At 49.6% G+C, this 18,587-nt stretch overlaps 1 protein-coding gene across 1 annotated transcript; it reads left to right on the top strand.

Annotated features, from left to right (window-relative positions):
* Window positions 1–14,314: 14,314 nt before the first annotated feature.
* Window positions 14,315–14,827, top strand: LOC126249159 (uncharacterized). Its single transcript, XM_049950815.1, has one exon. The coding sequence runs from the start codon at window positions 14,315–14,317 to the stop codon at window positions 14,825–14,827; it is 513 nt and encodes a 170-aa protein (XP_049806772.1).
* Window positions 14,828–18,587: the final 3,760 nt, after the last annotated feature.

Here is an 18,587-nt window from a genome sequence, read left to right as displayed (position 1 = left end):
TTGAACTAATATTGCGAAAATTTTGTACTTCGATAGCTTAGAATGAACATCTTTCTGTTTATTGCAAAGGAAAACAATTGATTTTCTAAAACATTGCCTGTCATACACAACTTGAAACAGGTCATGTCGACCAAATCATATGGAAGAACTGACAGCGACGTATATCGGAAGGCAATAAGATCTCTTTGCCTTTTGGTAACACACACACACACACACACATTCTTTTTTTTTATTTGTTTGTTGTGCTCGACTATCGTAGAGGCACGAAAACGTCTGTGAATGAATGTCTTAGTTTTGAGTACACTTACGAAAGAAATATAAGTACAACTATGAGAGTTACTGATTTATGATGCTTAGTTTGCAGTCAGTTCTGAGTTTTATTAGTAACTACGCTCCAGTCCCTAAACCTAGTTACAGAAATGCGAATCAGACGCATTACGTATTCCAGGCCGTAGCAGCCGCGACTTGGAGACACCAGCTATGGTCACTTCCCAGCCCGCTCTAAGATCACTTTTCTTGCTGCTGGTATTGTAACTGAGATTTGGCAACAAGGCAATGTATGTTTGGCAACTCTGTGATCGACGAGTTACTTCCTGGTGTGCACGGAATTAAGCCTCAAAGTTCACTTGATTTTACCTGTCATTTCCATTGAATAATCTGAGTTATTATCGCTTGAGGTGTAACAAAATATTGTAAATTTACGGTTTTCAGCCCAGGAAAGTCGTTACACGTGGAAATCACAACTAATCTCGTCCTTCAAATAGCGGTTTACGCGTTCTCGCCAGTATTAGTATCGCAAGAGGAAGCTAATACACATACTTCTTCGCCAGCTCTGTGGTAACGTTTTGACCTGTGAAAACACGTCTGGTACGGTTCGCAGTTCCAGTCTCACTGACTGTAGCGCTTTTATCCCCTCTGTGAAAGAGCTACAAGCAGTCAGATCAAACATCGATAAGGAAATCGTAAGAAAATACTTTCGGCTCATAGTGCAATGGTGAAAAACTTGCAATGCTGCACAACAGGTAACGCCTCTTTCCACTGCTGACAAGCAAATTTTGGGTTTCTAGGAATACATAACTTTATTTATGAAATGCCACATTTGCATGCTTCTTGAGTATGACACAGCATACCAATTAAACACAGACCCAATCAAAATCTAAGTGAGTAGTATTTTACCAATTCGTGACGATAGAGACACGCTTGCGTACAGATACTCAGTTTCATTAAAACAGACTTCCGTCGTAAGGTTATGGGTAGTTTTACTTCATTTTTTATAATACAGTTCACAATTTTCGTAAGGTTTCCTTTAATGTTGTTAAAACAATAGTAAACACGAGAGAGAAATTAATCATCAACGATATATGCGAATTCTCTGATGTCATCTATAACAGTGTGAAAATGCACATGCAGTTTATTGATTACATGCATGTAGAAAAGTTGTTCTGAGTTAAAGCTGTCAAACAAGGTTTGAAGAAGAATAAATGCCACTACCAGACGACAGCTAATGTAGAAAATACTTTTCCGACGTATTTTGGCACGATGCGCCCTACCCATACATAATACAAAAGTTTCGAGATGCATCTACCGTCTGGCAGTCTATTAAACCTGAAACGAACAAAATGTCGCAGAAGTTAGCCCTTTTTCCACATACGACTATTTTGGGGTGAGAAGTGAAGGAAATTATGTTACAAGTTCCATTAGATTGATAATTTTAGCAGACAGCAGAATTGCGTTTTAATAAATATAGCAGTGAATGTACTCGAACTCGCGACATCTTATCTAGCGTGCGCGATACTTATCATAACGCCACTAACCGACACGTAGCTGTAACAGCTCCAGAAGTCAAGAACAAGTCCTCCAGAACTTCTGCATTCCATAGCGCGGTGGGATAATGCATATCGCCAGGTCAATACTTATGAGAGACAAACAGTTATACCTTTTCTTTTGCACTTCACGACGTTTTGAACAAATCGATAGCGCAATAGAGTAGCTCAAGTGGAAAGGAACACTTCCTATTTTAATTTCTGCATCCTACACCGTTGGCAGTTCTGTGTTGGTAGCAGTTACGTGATTTTATTTTGGTGATTACAAAATAAAGATGAATGCATGCACTGGGTAGCCGAGGCACCTAGTTCATGGTGATTCGGTCAACCAAGTAAATGAATTTACTGAACATGCTGCAAATTGATACAAGGAGCCTGTGTGTCAGAATTCTCAGCCAGTGTGGTACAACGGCGTTATGATAGAAAAATGAGCCCCCTGAGGAGAGGATTTGGTGGTCTGTTGGGCTGATGGTAGGTTCGTATATCTATGGTCTGGGTTCGATTCCAACTTCGGTCATTGATTTCAGATAGGGAGGGACAGATTCCATTCTCTTCTGGCTACACCAAGTGAAGAAAATATAATGGCATTGTGGTCTGAAATTCACATTAAAAATGATATTCCTTCTCTACCAAGGATACGTTAGGTTGAGCCACAATAAGGTCTGGAGTGGCGACATGTAGAAACTCTATCACCAGTAACCTTTCTTGTACTAGTTATTTATTTCTAGTGACGAAACAATCGCTATGTAGGCTCAGAGGACACTTATTCCATCTTTTATCTGAGCTTCTGTATGTCGATAAAATTGGTTCTGAACTGGGAATGCAACTCAGACCGCCCTTAACGCGGAATTTGATCCCTTCGTGACACTACAGCTCGGCTACAGTTTGTTGTTTGTTCACAACTCCAGATTCCTCAACATCTCCACATATTGCGCGTGAATGGGTTCGAATCCTGGCCCGGCACTAAAGATTTCATTATGTATTATCAAGCTCTAGCATGAGAACACCTATCTGCTGATGGATAATAATTTTGATTTTTAATGTATTTTCATTCGTTGTCAACACTAACGATATTTGACGTTTTTGACTCCCAGTGAGACACAGAACTATTTGCGAGATCACTGTAAGTTCAAGATGTTATTCCGAGCTGCTGGCGGAGAAAAATTCGGTAGCTGACGTCTCTTTATGTGTAGTCAACAACGATATGCGTGGAGCTCTATTCCCGGTCAGCACTGAACTCTTCGTCATATTATTTCTAGTTCAAATATACTCACATGTCGCTGCTGGTGCAACAAACCCATATTTAACGTTCGTTTTCTCTAGAGTATAACAGCGATAGGTGTCGGGTTGGAGTCCTGGGAAGGAAAAAATTAATGTTTCGTCTCGTCATTTCAGTTAAAACATCTAGCTACTGCCGAGAAAATCCGATATGTCACACTTGATTGTGCTTCGATATCTATCTTATTAGGTTCTGGGTTCGGATCCCTGTCCAACACAAAGCTTTACCTCACGGCATTTCAAATAAGTTACTTGTTAAGAAGCAATATTTAACATCTCTCGTAGTTCGTTAACAGGGACAATAGGTGCTGGGTAGGAATTCGCGTCCGTTAAAAATGTTTGCGTTATGTAATTTAAAGTTGGTATTTGCTAACTGATACTGTCTAAAAATCGAGGTATATCACTCTCTGTATGCCTGATCAGGAATGGCTGTTAGTTTCCGTCAGTCACGAAATCTTTGCTTAGTGTGCATGTCCTGAGTTTGAATCCATATGCAGAACGAGACGGTTCGTCGTGTCATTTGAAGTTCATACATATTCTCAATTATCTGCTCGTGAATAACTTAAATTTTTAATGTCATTTTGTGTTAAATAATAAGTACGGTATGTTACTTTGAAGAGGAAATCATGAATACGACGAACTTACTACGTGCATTACCTATCTGACGTAATAATGAGAGTGGTAACATTTCAGGTATGTCATTTATTGTAATAAATGTGAGCTTACAAGCCTTAAGGACAGTCTTACCTGTGATAAGGTGTTCCCTGATATTTTTAGTATCGTAGTATTACATTACATCTTGAGTTATTGCGATACAGAGCAGTGTTTTCTAGTGGTGACTTGTTGGAACCATTTTCAATAGTCAAACGACTGTACCAAGGAGCAATTAGAGGACCTGCTAGACAGCTGCGTTATGTGGGTTGCATGCGAATCAGGCGAAATGCAATTCAGGTCGTTCGGATACTTTTGAGCATGAATGTACCTGCGCGGTTCATTTCACACTCTAATTTTGCTTCCTCATCTGAAATGCAACAGGATTTATGTCTGGTGTCTGCTCAGACATTGATACTAAGAAACTTAAGGTGATCTGATTGCTAGGTTTCAACTGTTGACTTAGCGGACCACCAGTGGAAGTATGGGTTACCTGAGTGTTCAACAAACCAGGAGCATATGCGTGGAGCTTTAATAACACGACTGTTAATCTTGGAAGACGGAATTGTCTGCAACGTATTCATCACCATTCCCTTCGCTGAACTGTACCATCAATATACGGGGGGCTAAACGTCCCATTAGGCCGTCGGTGTACATGATGTCTTGCATCACTTGAAAGCAGGCAACATCGCCACTTGTTGGACCACGCTAAGCGCCTGCAGTCGTCTCTTGCCCAGTTTTTATGTTGCTTGGTACTTTGAAGAGGTGGAGTTTTATGTGGCTCTGTGAGCAATGACCTTATGCGCGGTACCAGCCTCCTGTTATGCATTACCTGTAGTTCCTTTTGGCTGTCACTGGTACATCGGTTCTAGCAGACCCGTTGGTCTATCTCTGTTGATATACCAGCAAACCAGGTAACTTCTATGGTGGTGTGGCCATGAAAATGTTCAATTACGATAGCACCGTTCTTTGATTCTGTGACGTCTCCACGTCGACCATCCTACTACACTGATTCTATGCAACCGACTTCAATATTCACACCACATCATTGCCATGTCTAACGTCACCGGTGTAGGGTCTCATGACTGCTTGGTACTAGTTCTAAACCATCTACAGCCTTCCAATGCCGCGGTTTGATCCTTTGAGGGCTGAGTAATAATTTGTCCATTGAGCTTATATTTAAATAGTTTTGAATTTGTACAGTTCTACTTTCGGATTTTTCCAACAGTCTCATTATGAACAACTAAATCCACCGTTTTTTCCACAGATTGGTGTTGATCGTCTTTGTTTTCTTCGCAAATTATATCACATCCAAGATTTTGGAAATATTGTCCTATATGTAGCACCTTTTGCTCTGAAAAGACTGACACCCATAACAAACACGTAGATTCAGTGATTCAAAGTGAATTTGTTACTACTGTTATGCTAAGCAATATAGCGCGAAGCTGGAAGAAAGGGCTAACCAATACACGGTTCTGTATTTATCTGAGGCTAACGTATTTAAGGAAAACATTTTTAGAGATTCTGGTCTTACAAATTATCTTGTCTGAATAACGCGAAAGAAAATATAGTAAATCACCAACTATTAGAACGAAACCGGCAAGTAAAGCAAAAGCACATGACTTGAATGCAGCTTCCTTAACATTACGTCGCACATGAATTAATGCGGAAGGCCCTGTTCAGCTATAGAACCCACAATATGTTTTTGCAAACTATTACTATGTAACTACCCCGTTTGATATTATTAATACCACTGTTACCATAGTTATCACTGTTTTCTGCGTTAGCTGCCACAAAGAAGAAAAGAAAATTCGTGTTTGACAACGTATGGGTGACGACGCAATTACGACCGAAAAGAAGCTCGAATGGGTCAGTCATATGGAAAGTGTACTGTCTGCCATCGGGTTCCCCTAAATGGCAGGCAGCACCGCATAACAGCCACGCTATGGGGGAAACAAACCAACAGCCAAACAGGCGAAGACATCAGGTAAACACGCCGGAGATTCCAGTCGATTAATAGGAACCTTTCCTTGCAGGGGTCGCCGCGACATATCCGGTCACGGATTCCTACGCCGGGTTTCTATTGGCTCCAGATCACTATATAGGCCCGGCCAGTCGAAGGCAGACCAGTCATCAGAGGGTTGGATCCCCTCAGTCGACGACGTCAGGTTGCAACGCCTGGGCTACTCTCAGGTTGTAATCTCCGTCTTCGGCGGTTGTGTCTGTCTGTCTGTCTGTCTGTCTGTCTGCCGCTTCCTGCTGTTGCTGTTCGTCCGTCTGTCCGCCTGCCTGCTCGCTGTCCACCGCCGCCGCTGCTGCCTGCTGTTCGTCCGTCCGTCCGTCCGTCCGTCCGTCTGCCTGTTCGCCGCCGTCTGCTGTCCGTCCGTCCGTCTGTTCGTCGCCGCCGCCGCCAGCCGGTGCCCGCCACCGCCGTCATCCGGTGCCGCCTGGTCGCCGCCGTCCTGACTCTGGTCTACGGCCGTCTTCGTCTTCATCTGTCTTCGTCTTTGTCTGTCCCCAGTTTCTGTCCTTTCCTCTCCGTTCTGTTCGTTATTGTTTCTGTCTACCGTCATGTCCGCCCCCACCACCGCTGCCACCGCTACCACCACCGCCATAGTTTATACTTCCCCTTCCGCCGCCTCCACCACTATAACTTGGTGTGCCCAGTCCCACCCCCCTCCTTCCATCCCACCTCTCCTCACTCTCCCTTCACCCTCTTTCTTTGTCGCCCCCTCTCCCGCTTCTTCCTCTCGCCCCTCTCGTTCTGATCCTTTCCCCCCCACTCCCCCAGCCTGTCACTGCAGCTCCGGCTCGGGTGGTGGCCCGTCGGGCCACTGTCCACGCCCAGCTCTCACCGTCACCTTCGCCATCACCGCCGCCACTGCCGCCGCCGTCGCCTTCGCCTTCACCATCATCATCTCCGGCGCCGACTCCGGCCCCGGGACCTGCCCCTCCCCGCCACATTCCCGTTGTTCCCGTCCCCCGCACCTCCTCCACCGCCGTCAAGCGTCCCAGTGGCACCCCTGCTTCCTCTGCTTCCAAAAAGGCTCCGCCTCGTCCTCCTTCCCCCACCCATGATGCCATGGATGTCTCCCCGCCTGTCCCTGTCCCCTCCTCCTCCTCCTCCTCTACCCCCTCCTCCTACCGCTACCTCCTCTCCCGTCCTGATCCCTCTCTCCTTGAAGCCCGGAACCTCACCCTCTTCCTTCGCCAGCATTGTCCTGGTGCCCCCATCTCCCTCCTCACTCCTCGCCGTGATTCGGTCCTCATCTCCTCCCCCAGCCCAACCCTCCACACATACCTCCTTTCCCGCATCCCTGTCACCCGCTTTGGCCCTCATGCCTCTCTCACCCCTGCTCCTTCCCCCACCTCCCTCCCGCTAACCCCAACCTCCGCATCGCCCGCCAACTCTCACCGCCGTGATCACTCGGCTTAGTCCAGTGTTCACGGAGGAGGAGGTGTTGGCGGAGCTCAAGGCGCATCCCCATTTGGAGGTGCGTGCGGTTCGCCGCATACATAACGCTGCCGGCCCAACCCGCCTTATGCGGGTTTTTTTCTGAGCACGCCCCCTCCATTGACCGTCTCCTGAAAGAGGGTGCCCTCCTTTTTAACCAGCGGTACAAGGTCGACCCCTCCCATTTCCCTCCTCAATCCCTGCGCTGCCAGAGGTGTCTGCGCTATAACGCGCACCCCACAGCTGAGTGCCGCGAGGCCCCCACCTGCCCGCATTGTCGGCAAGCGCACTTCCTCCGGCAGTGCCCTAACCTCCAATCCCCTCCTTCCTGCAATACCTGCAATCTCCCCCATCCCACCTACTCCCAAAAGTGTAAAGCCCGACCCCCCCCCCCCCAACCACTCCTGAACTCACCGTCCCTGTCCGTCCCCTGGACGCCCCCACCCCTCCTGGCAATTCCCTTCGTCCCCCCCCCCCACCGCTGAGGACATTATCAGGTTCCTAACCATCGTCCTCCAGAATGTTCATCCCTTTCAGCGCCCCCACACCCTCCAGCAGATCTCCCTTGCCGCCCGTTCCGTATTCCAACTCAAGATGTACGCCACCTACTCCAACAACCAGGCCCATTTCACCTTCTCCCGCCTTGACACCCTCGTCTAAATCCCGATCATGGCGCGACAGCAACGTATCCTTTTCAACAACATCTGCTCCCTACCCGCCAACAGGAACATCTTCCTGCACACCCTTGCCACCCACCGCGTGGATGCCTTCCTCCTTAATGAAACCCTCCTCCAACCCCACCACACCATTCACACTTCGCCCTACCTCCTCCACCGCTCCGATAATCCCCTCCCAATTGCGCGTGGCGGAGTTGCCATTGGTCACCACCGCCAGATCCCCGTTCGGCTCCAGCCTCTCCTTCCCGACCCCACCGAACACCTGATCCTTAGTCTCTTCTTCCCCGGCCTTACCGTTACCTGCGCCACCATCTATGTCCGCCCCAACGCTCCTATTCCCTTCGACTTCCTCTCCCACGTCGATCGTACCTTTTCCTCCTACGTGATCGCCGCCGACCTCAACATCCATAGTCGTTCCGCCGCCCAGTTACGGCCGTGGCATCGGTTCCTCTCCTCCCTTCAAGGCGACCTCATTCCCATCCCCCAGCACACCCGTGCCTAATCCAACTCCACTCCTGATGTTATCCTCTCCTCCCCCAACCTCCTTGGCCACATAACGGTGGATGTCCTGGAGCCTATTGGCAGCGACCATCTCCCTGTCCTCCTCACCGTTTCAGACGGTCGTCGCCCCCGCCCCGACCCTCGTAATGACCCTCCCCCTAAGTATGTCCATGACTACTCCCGTGCCGACTGGAATGCCTACCGGGATACCCTTTCCACCCAGGTCGATAGCCACCCCTTCACCTACCACCACCCTGACGATGTTACCCATGCCGCTTGCTTTCTCCAGCAGACCTTGTCTGATGCCGTGGAGGCCCACGTCCCTACTGTCGCCATCCACCCCCACCGTTCTACCTTACCCCCACAGGCCGTCCTCCTCCTCCGTGAATCCCGTCGTCTCTACCGTGCCTTCCTCCGCACGCGTGACCCAGACACACTACGACGCCACCGGCAACTCCAGCGACACATTCGTAATTTGCTCGCGGCTAAGAAACGCCGGGACTGGCGACAGACATGCACCCGTTTAAATGCTACCCTACCAATAAACTCGTCCAAGTTCTGGTCGGCCTTCCGTCGCCTTACTGGAACTAAGCCCTCCCCTTATTATCCTCTTCTCCATGATGATCACCCTTTCCCTGACTCCCTTAGTAAGGCCAACCACTTTGCCTCCTACCTCTCCGATGTATTTTCCATTCCTGATGATCCGCAGTTAGACTACTCCCTCTTCCTGGATATCCGCGATCGAACTGACACATCTGTCCCTCCCCTCGCTCCTGGTTTCCAGTACTTGGACAACATTGCACACACGGAACTCAATGCCCCTATCACTACACAGGATCTCATTGCTACACTCCGCACGAAACGCAACACCGCTCCTGACCACGATCGTGTCACCTGCCGTCACCTTCGTGAAGCTCCTGTCTCTTTCATCTCCACCCTGGCCAGGCTCTACAATGTAGTCCTATCCACCGGTTACTACCCCGACCTGTGGAAAACCTCCCGTATCCTCATGTTCCTTAAACCTGGCAAACCGCCGTCAGCCGTCTCCTCCTACCGCCCCATCTGCCTTACCTCGGTCTTCAGCAAGGTCCTGGAATCTGTCCTCACCCGCCGCATGCACCAGCATCTCCGCCAGCACCGCCTCCTTCCCGTTACCCAGTGTGGCTTTCGGCCATCCTTCTCTTCCGACGACCTTCTCCTTCACCTCACTCATCTCCTTACCGAACAGCTTAATTCCCGTCGCTCCGCAATCTTCCTCTCCCTGGACCTCGAACGTGCCTATTACCGCGTATGGCATTCCGGTCTCCTCTTCAAGCTCCAAACCTTCGCCCTTCCCATTAACTACGTCCGTCTGATCGGCTCCTTTCTCTCCCGCCGTCCTTCCTATGTCACCGTCCATAACACAGATTCCTACACCTTTTTCCCCTCTGCCGGTGTGCCCCAAGGCTCCGTCCTCTCCCCCCTTCTGTACCTCTTGTACACGGCGGATATGCCGCCGCCGTCAGCCCCCGTCCACCTTCTCCAGTTTGCCGATGACACCGCCTTCCTTGCCCTTGCCCCCACCCTACAGCGCTCCCAACACCTTCTCCAATCCTATCTTGACCGGTTCACCGCTTGGTGCAACCAGTGGTTGCTCAAGGTCAATCCCTCTAAAACCCAGGCGATCATTGTAGGCAAAACCACCCCTTCCTTCCGCCTCCTTGATTTCTACATCACCATCTATGGCCGTCCTATCGCCCTCACTCCCACCCTTAAGTACCTTGGCGTCACCCTCGACCGTCGCCTCTCCTGGACTCCCCACCTCCGGACAATCCAAGCCAAGGCACGCTCCCGACTCCGTCTCCTCAAGCTCCTCTCTGGCCGTACGTGGGGTCTGGACCCCTCCACCATCCTCCACACCTATAAATACCTCATCCGCCCTATCCTTTGTTATGCCCATCCGGCTTGGATCTCCGCCCCCCTTCCCTTTTATAAATCCCTCCAAATCCTTGAACGCCATGCTCTCCGCCTCGCCTATCGCATCCGTCTCCCCTCCCCCACGCGGATCCTGTATGATCTCATCCCCTTCCCCCACCTCCTCCTTTTCCTTGAAAGGATACGGATCCTGTACACCTCCCGTAAACTCGACCCTCCTCACCCGCTCGTCTCCCCGATCCTCTCCCACCCCCGCCCGCTGCCGCGCCTGTATGCCCACGTCCCACCTGGTCTCCATCTCTCCACCCTCCTTACCCTCTCCCAAGGTGGCTTCCGCCAGCTCCCCCTCCCTGATGATGTCCTCCTCCCCTCCATCTACCCCTCCTATCAACTTTGACCCTGCCCCCCCCCACTTCCTGTGTCCTTTCCTTTAGGCACCCTCCCTTCCCTTTCCTTTCCTTCCCTTCCCTTTCCTTTTTCCCCGTCACCTCCCTCCACCCCTCTTCCCCCGGGCTTCCCCTCCCCCTTCCTCCCTCCCCCCTTTTCTCCTCTGCCCGTGGCATCTCTGCTCTCCCCTCTCCCACTCCCCTTCCTCCTCCTCCTCCTCCTCTCTTGGCAGGTCCCCGGACTCGCACACGCATAGTGAACATTCGCGCGCCGGAGATCATCGCCATCAGTGTCTAGTGTGTGTGCGCTTAGTTTTGTGTTTCGTGCAGTTCCAACTCAACTGTTCACATGTGCTGTCGCCTTTCTCCGTGTTTTGTGCGCCGTGTCAACAAGTTTTAATGTTTTTATCGTCCAACGTGAACGGCTTCTTGTTTATTGTTTCTTGTATCTCCATTTTTTGCCCGCCGTTTTTTGTATTGTTTGTATCGCCTCTATGTCATGTTATTGTTCCACTTAAGGCTGAAGAGCAGCGTACTATGCTGCTGCCAGCCCGCCTGTATAGGTGATTAAAATTACAATAAAGGAAAAAAAACAAAAGGCAGACCAGTCTTCTTCCCCTGCTAATGGCAATCGCTATAGCAGAATCTCCGAGAAGATATCACCGAAGCCGCTGTACTGCGCCGCCGATCGAAGTACCAGCCGACCGAGAGGAACCTCATCTCTGTATATTGATGTCACCATATTGGGTAAGCCAGTTCGAATGCAGGTCGATACAGGGGCTGCGGTATCCCTGCTCAATTACACTACCTACACCGTTTTAGGAGCGCCAAGCCTTCAACCGGCTCCTCGACGCCTCCTTACGTACAACAGACAGGAAATCGCTTTGTTGGGGCAGTTCACGACGGTGGTTTCTTACAAATCTGTCAGTAGTACGATTTCTTTTCTGGTAGTCAACAGTTTCGATGCTACCGATCTATTTGGCTTGGATGCTTTCCAACTGTTCGGATTCACAATCGACGATCATGTACATCTGGTTTCTCCACAGGTGACGTTTCCCGAAGTTGACTCTCTCTGCACCGAATTCCAGGATCTCTTCTCCCCCGGTATCGGGTGCGCCAAGGGGTTTGCAGCGACCCTCCAGCTCCGGCCGCCAGCCCGCCCTCAATACTTCCGGGCGAGGCAGGTCCCCGTTGCTCTCCAGCAGCCGCTGAGTGCTATGGCCTGTTCAGTTCAGCCCCTGGGCCACGCCTCTCGTCATCGTCCAGAAGCCAGGAAGACGTCTCCGTCTCTGTGGGACTTTTCGGCGACCCTCAACCCCCAGATCCAGGTGGACGACTTTCCACTCCCTCTGCCTGATGATCTCTTCCGTAAAGTGGCTTCTGGTCGTTACTTTACCAAAATTGATCTCGCTGAGGCGTACCTCCTGGTTCATTTGGATGAAGCTTCTCAAGCCCTCACCATTCTGCATACGCCCGCTGGCCTGTTCCAAGTCACACCCCTCATGTTTGGCCTGGCTAGTGCTCCGGCCATTTTTCAACGCTTCTTGGAACAACTCCAGCAGGACATTCCCGGTTGCATTAATTACCTCGACGACATTGTCGGTAGGGGCCCTACTGCTGCAGCCTATCTCACCAACTTGCGTCAGCTGTTTCTTCGCCTCCGCCAGGTTGGATTAAAATGCAATAAGGAGAAGTGTTTTTTCTTTCAACCTTCTATTTCGTATGTAGGACATGTTATTTCACATAAAGGCATCTCTCCGTCATTTTCCTATGTGGACGCCATACATCGACTGCCTCCCCCACGGGACATCCATCAGCTGAAATCCTTCCTTGGAAAAATATCGTATTACCGGAAGTTCCTTCCGTCGGCCGCTCAGGTGGCGGCCCCCTTATATCACGTATGCCGCAAAAATGTCCCCTTCAGTTGGTTCCCGGCCTGTCAGACGGCCTTTTCCACCCTCAAAAGCCAGTGGCAATCGGCCTCCTGCCTGATGCCATATGATCCGTCTCTGCCGTTGCTCCTGGCCACGGACGCCTCTGATTACGGGGTCGGGGCTGTCCTCTTCCACAAGCTTCGGGATGGGACAGAACATCCGGTGGCTTTTCTATCCAAGGCCTAACTGTCATCCAGCTGAAGTACTCTCAGATCGAAAAGGATGCATTGGCTATCGTATTCGCCTGTTCCAAACTCATGCCTTTTTTATATGGACGGGCGTTTCATATCGTCACTGACCACAAGCCCCTCCTCTCCCTGTTTTCCCCGGAGGCCCGGCTTCCTACGAAGACGTCTGAAAGGCTTCAACGATGGGCCCTGTTCCTCTCGCAATTCCGTTACACCTTGCATTTTAAGTCCACCTCCCAGCACGCCAACGCGGATGCTCTTTCTCAACTTTCTTTTGATCCCGACCCTGCGTTTGACTCTCCAGACGTCCTCGTGTTCTAAGTTGATGAAGCGATCCACGACACCCTGCGCGGGTTTCCCATCACGGCCTCCACGGTAGCAATTGCGACCATGCGTGACCCATTGTTGGGCCATGTCCGCTCCTATGTTCAGCGCTGGTGGCCCAGCTGTGCCCCCACCCGCGACCAGCAGCACCTTCGGTTCTTTTTCTCTCTCCGCCATCAGCTGTCGGTGGTGGATGGTGTCCTATTGTGGGTAGACTCTACGTCCACTCCGTGTGTGGTCGTTCCCCAGCATCTACGGACCGAAGTCTTGCGTCTCTTATATCAAGGCCATTGGGGAATCGCTCGCACCAAGGCGTTGGACCGGCGTCACGTCTTTTGCTTCGGGCTTACCAGGGACGTCACTCACATGGTTCACAATTGCTCCACGTGCGCCCAACAGCTGTCCCGGCCCCCTCAAACTTTCGTCTCTTGGCCTAAGCCGGCGGGTTCCTGGGATCGCATTCATTTGGACTTCTCTGGCCCCTTCCTCAGCTACCAATGGCTTCTCGTCACCGATGCCTTTTCACATTTTCCGTTCATTATCTGTTGTAACAGCACCACTTCGGAAGCGACCCTCGCTGCCCTACAGAACGTTTTTTCCTTGGAAGGGTTGCCGCTAACAATTGTTAGCGATAACGGCCCTCAGTTCCAGAACCAGGAATTCGCGACGTTTTGTTCTGCCAACGGCATCCAACACGTCCTCACTCCACCCTTTCACCCGCAATCGAACGGCGAGGCCGAACGCCTCGTCCGGACATTTAAGGTCCAAACGACAAAATATGCCTCCGCCCACACTTTGGACGAGTCACTGACGTTGTTCCTCAGTTCCTATCGGTCGACGCCCATCGGCTCCCGTAGTCCGGCGGAACTTTTGCATGGCCGGCAACCTCGTACCCTTTTGCACCTCCTCCGGCCCGCACCCAAACAACGGGTTCCGACTGCACAGGCTCCCTATATTCCGGGATCCCTTATCTGGGAGCCAGGTTTCGGCCCGCGAACCGGATGGATTCAGGGGCTGATCGTCCGGCCGTGAGGCCGTCAGCTCTTTGACGTCCGTATCGCCGACAAAGTGGTCCGCCAGCACCGCAACCAACTCCGGCGCCGGTATCAGGGTTTTCCGACCGCCTCTTCTTTCCGGCAAGCCGCTCCGCCGCCTTCTTCTGGACGCCCGGATGTGCTCCACCCATGGTCGGCGTGCAGCAACAGCCGTCGTCTCCACAGCGGCTGCAGGCTCCAGCGGCTCCTCCGCCGGCCCGACCTGCTGCGCCATTCGCCATCGTTGACGAAGCCCCCGTGCCCTTGGCACCGCCGCCGCCGATGTCGCAGCCTAGCCAGCAACGCCCGCACGTTCCACTTTACGGGCAGCATCCGGCGGACGTCGATGAACCTATGCCCCTGGCGCCATCGCTGCCAGCTTCCCCGCCTCTTCCGCGACGCAGCTCCGCTCGTCTGGCCCGCCACGCCGCGCCCTACTCTGCGGCTGCGAGTTTTCACCGCCTCCTCCACGAGGCCGCCAAGGCCGAGCAGGACGACGTCGCCCTCCTCTCGCTCCCCGGGAAGGGAGGTGTGTACTGTCTGCCATCGGGTTCCCCTAAATGGCAGGCAGCACCGCATAATAGCCACGCTATGAGAGAAACAAACCAACAGCCAAACAGGCGAAGACAACAGGTAACAACGCCGAAGATTCCAGTCGATTAATAGGAACCTTTCCTTGCAGAGGTCGCCGTGACGTATCCGGCCACGGATTCCTACGCGGGGTTTCTATTGGCTCCAGCTCACCATATAGGCCCGGTCGGTCAAAGGCAGGCCAGTCTTCGTCCGCTGCTAATGGCAACCGCTATGGCAGAGTCTCCGAGAAGATATCACCGAAGCCGCTGTACTGCACCGCCGATCGAAGTACCAGCCGACCGAGAGGAACGAAATCTCCGGCTATATCGACGGACGTCTACATCTGTTGTACAGTCAGCTATTGTATTGTAGAAGAAGTTACGTTGAATAAACTGTTGGAGAATACAACAGAAAGAAATCGATCGTGGCCTTTCAACAGAAATCATTCACGCATCAGCATTAATCTGATTGGGTAAAACCTAAATCTAGATGGCCGGAGTGAGATCAAAACCCTTGCCTTCCCGAATGGGTGTCCGGTAGACTTACGTTGTGGCCGAGCGGTTCTAGGCGCTTCAGTCCGGAACCGCACTGCTGCTACGGTCGCAGGTTCGAATCCTGCCTTGGGCATGGATGTGTGCGATGTCCTTAGGTTAGTTAGGTTTATGTAGTTCTAAGTCTAGTGGACTGAAGACCTCAGATGTTTAGTCCCATAGTGATCAGAGCCATTTGTCCGGTGACTTAACCACTACCCCAGGTCTCTCGGTCTAGCGCATGGAACTTATTTCCCTGTTACGGGAATTGCAGGTTTGGTTAAAATCGGGAAAAGTCTGCCCTTAAGAAAGTGCACTTGATTTGGTCCTTACATCCGAATGCTGATCCATGTGCAAATACGGAATCGTACACGAATACAAATTTTTCTTCCCCTGTACACTATCAATCAAAAGTACCTGGACATTAAAATGGGTGTGACTACCCTTCGACTTTATGACGGCTTCAACTCTGCTGGGGCCACTTTCAACGAGGTGACAGAATGTCTGTGGAGGGATTGCAGATCATTGTTTTTGCAATATGTCAGTCTATTAACTGTGTGTAAAGTACGTGGTACTACTTGTTGTGTGAACAATTCCCATGTTACTTACGAAACATTCAATCTAATATATTTCTCATATTGTTAATGGCAGTAATTCTCTACTACACTAGTTAGCTAACCGTTCATGTCACATGCTAGTATAGTAATTGTACATAATTAATGTGAAAAAAATTAAAAACGACTTGTAAATAACACAGCAATACTACACCATGCAGTATGTACATCATATATTTAACAATAAATTGACCCAACGTCGTCTTTTTAGTCATTTACAGGCGTGTATGAAGCTTTAAGGTCGGCAGTGTTAAGTCGATAAGCACACCTGACTTCAACAGTAAGTCCGGAATGTATACGAGAGTTGTACCTTGAGTTTAGGTGTAATTTCCAATATCGACAAACTCATTAGTCGCCCACGTGGTGGACACTGCACACCATCAGTGAATCTAAATGTCTGTGTCTTTTACACACAGACTGGAAGAAAATGACTCCTTATTACAGAAAAAGTGCATCTAATTATTAAATAAGCATAATTATTCAACCAAATACCTAGAAATAACAGTTACAAACATCTTAATTTGCAACAAATGTTTTACGCCAATAGTAGATAGCGGAGAACCTGAGAGGTGTCTTGGTAACTATCAGAATTGTCACATGTAAAGTGTCAGATGTGTGCCAGTTGTCCAAAAAAATCCGCCGCCCTCGTTCCGTGCACCACAGGTGTACAAAATGGGCCTCTGCATAAGGCGATCAGCCTTTACAGGCCACACTGCGACTGCTACACAAACTGAGCGACAGTTGAGAAGCGTGCCACAGGCAAAAGCTTTCTCACACACCCCTTGACCAGAGGGTTTTTCGCTGTTGTAGCGACGCTGGACTCTTGTTCTGAAGATATTGAGCATCTTTGGTCGGAATTTAGGGGTATCGTCCACCACGTGCTAGAGAAGTATGTGCCTAGCAAAAAAAAAAAAAAAAAAAAAACAGAGGGAAAGGATCCACCTTGGTACAACAAACACATTAGGAAGTTGCTGAGAAAGCAGATAATTTTGCACAGTCGTTTTAAACGTAGTTACCGCCCTGCTGACAAAAGAAATTGTGTGAAATGTAAGCAGCTGTCAAAAGGTCAATTAGAGACACTTTTAACGAATTTGAAAAAAATATTTTATCTGCAGATTCTAAAAATAACCCCAAAAAATTTTGATCGTACGTAAAATTAATGAACGTTACAAATAATGCAATACCTTCTCTTGCTCACAGTACAGGTAATGTAATGGATGATGATAAACAGAAGGCCGAAATACTAAACCTAGCATTCAAAACCTAGTTTACGGTAGAGGACTGCAGCACCATTCCCCTTTTCAACTATCGAACAAACGCAAGGATGGCTGGCATAGTGTTTAGTGTATCTGGGATTGTAAAACAGTTAAGATCCTTAGATGCCAGGAAGGCATCTGGCCCAGACGGTATCCCCGTAAGATTATATGTTGAGTATGCTACAAAAATAGCACCATTCTTATCCATCATCTATCAGAGATCATTGGAACAGCGGAAAGTTCCACGGGACTGGAAGAATGCCCAGGTCACAGCAATCTATAAAAAGGGGAGAAAATCGGATGCACATAATTACCGGCCAATATCACTGACATCGATTTGTTGTAGAATCATGGAACATATTTTGTGTTCAAACAAAATGACCTTTCTAGACTCTGAGAAGCGCATCTGCAGAAACCAGCACGGTTTTAGGAAACAGCGGTCATGCGAGACAGAGCTGGCCCTCTTTTTGCATGATATACAAAGGCTCTAGATACCGGCTCCCAGGTTGATGCCATATTTCTCGACTTTCGAAAGGCGTTCCACTCAGTTCCGCACTGTCGCTTGCTCCAAAAAGTGCGCGCTTAAGGACTATCCGATGACATATGCGGTTGGAAAGAAAGTTTTCTAACAGGCAGAGAGCAGTATGTCGTCCTGAATGGGGTGACTTCAACAGAAACAAGCGTAACTTCAGGTGTGCCCCAGAGCAGCGTAATAGGTCCCTTTTTACGATTTACATAAACGATCTGGTTGATGGTATTGACAGCAGCATTAGATTGTTTGCTGATGATGCTGTAGTCTACAGGAAAGTAGTATCACACGAAAGTTGTAAACAAATCAATGAGGGTTTGCAGAAAATAAATGCGTGGTGTAATGACTGGGAGTCATCTCTCAATATTAGTAAGTGTAACCTACTGCGTATAACAAGGCAAGAATCCCCATTAATGTACGAGTACAAAATAAATGTTCACCCTTTGGAAGCGGTAACATCAGTCAAGTATCTGGGTGTGACTATTCGAAATGATCTCAAATGGAATGATCAGATTACTCAAGTAACGAGCAAGACTAAATCTAGATTGCGGTTTATTGGCTAAAATGGTTCAAATGGCTCTGAGCACTATGGGACTTAACTGCTGTGGTCATCAGTCTCCTAGAACTTAGAACTACTTAAACCTAACTAACCTAAGGACATCACACACATCCATGCCCGAGGCAGGATTCGAACCTGCGACTGTAGCGGTCGCGCGGCTCCAGCTGTAGCGCCTAGAACCGCTCGGGTACTGCGGCTGGCTGCGGTTTATTGGTAGAGTCCTGAAGCGATGAAGTCCTTCAACAAAGGAAATTGCTTACAATACGTTAGTTCGTCCAGTCTTAGAGTATTGTTCGTCTGTATGGGACCCTTACCAGTTGGGTCTGATTCAACAGATTGAGAAAGTCGAAAGAAGAGCAGCA

Source organism: Schistocerca nitens, chromosome 3, assembly GCF_023898315.1.
Source record: "Schistocerca nitens isolate TAMUIC-IGC-003100 chromosome 3, iqSchNite1.1, whole genome shotgun sequence".
Classification (NCBI taxonomy): Eukaryota; Metazoa; Arthropoda; class Insecta; order Orthoptera; family Acrididae; genus Schistocerca; species Schistocerca nitens.
This window is presented reverse-complemented; position numbering and strand designations above follow the sequence as displayed.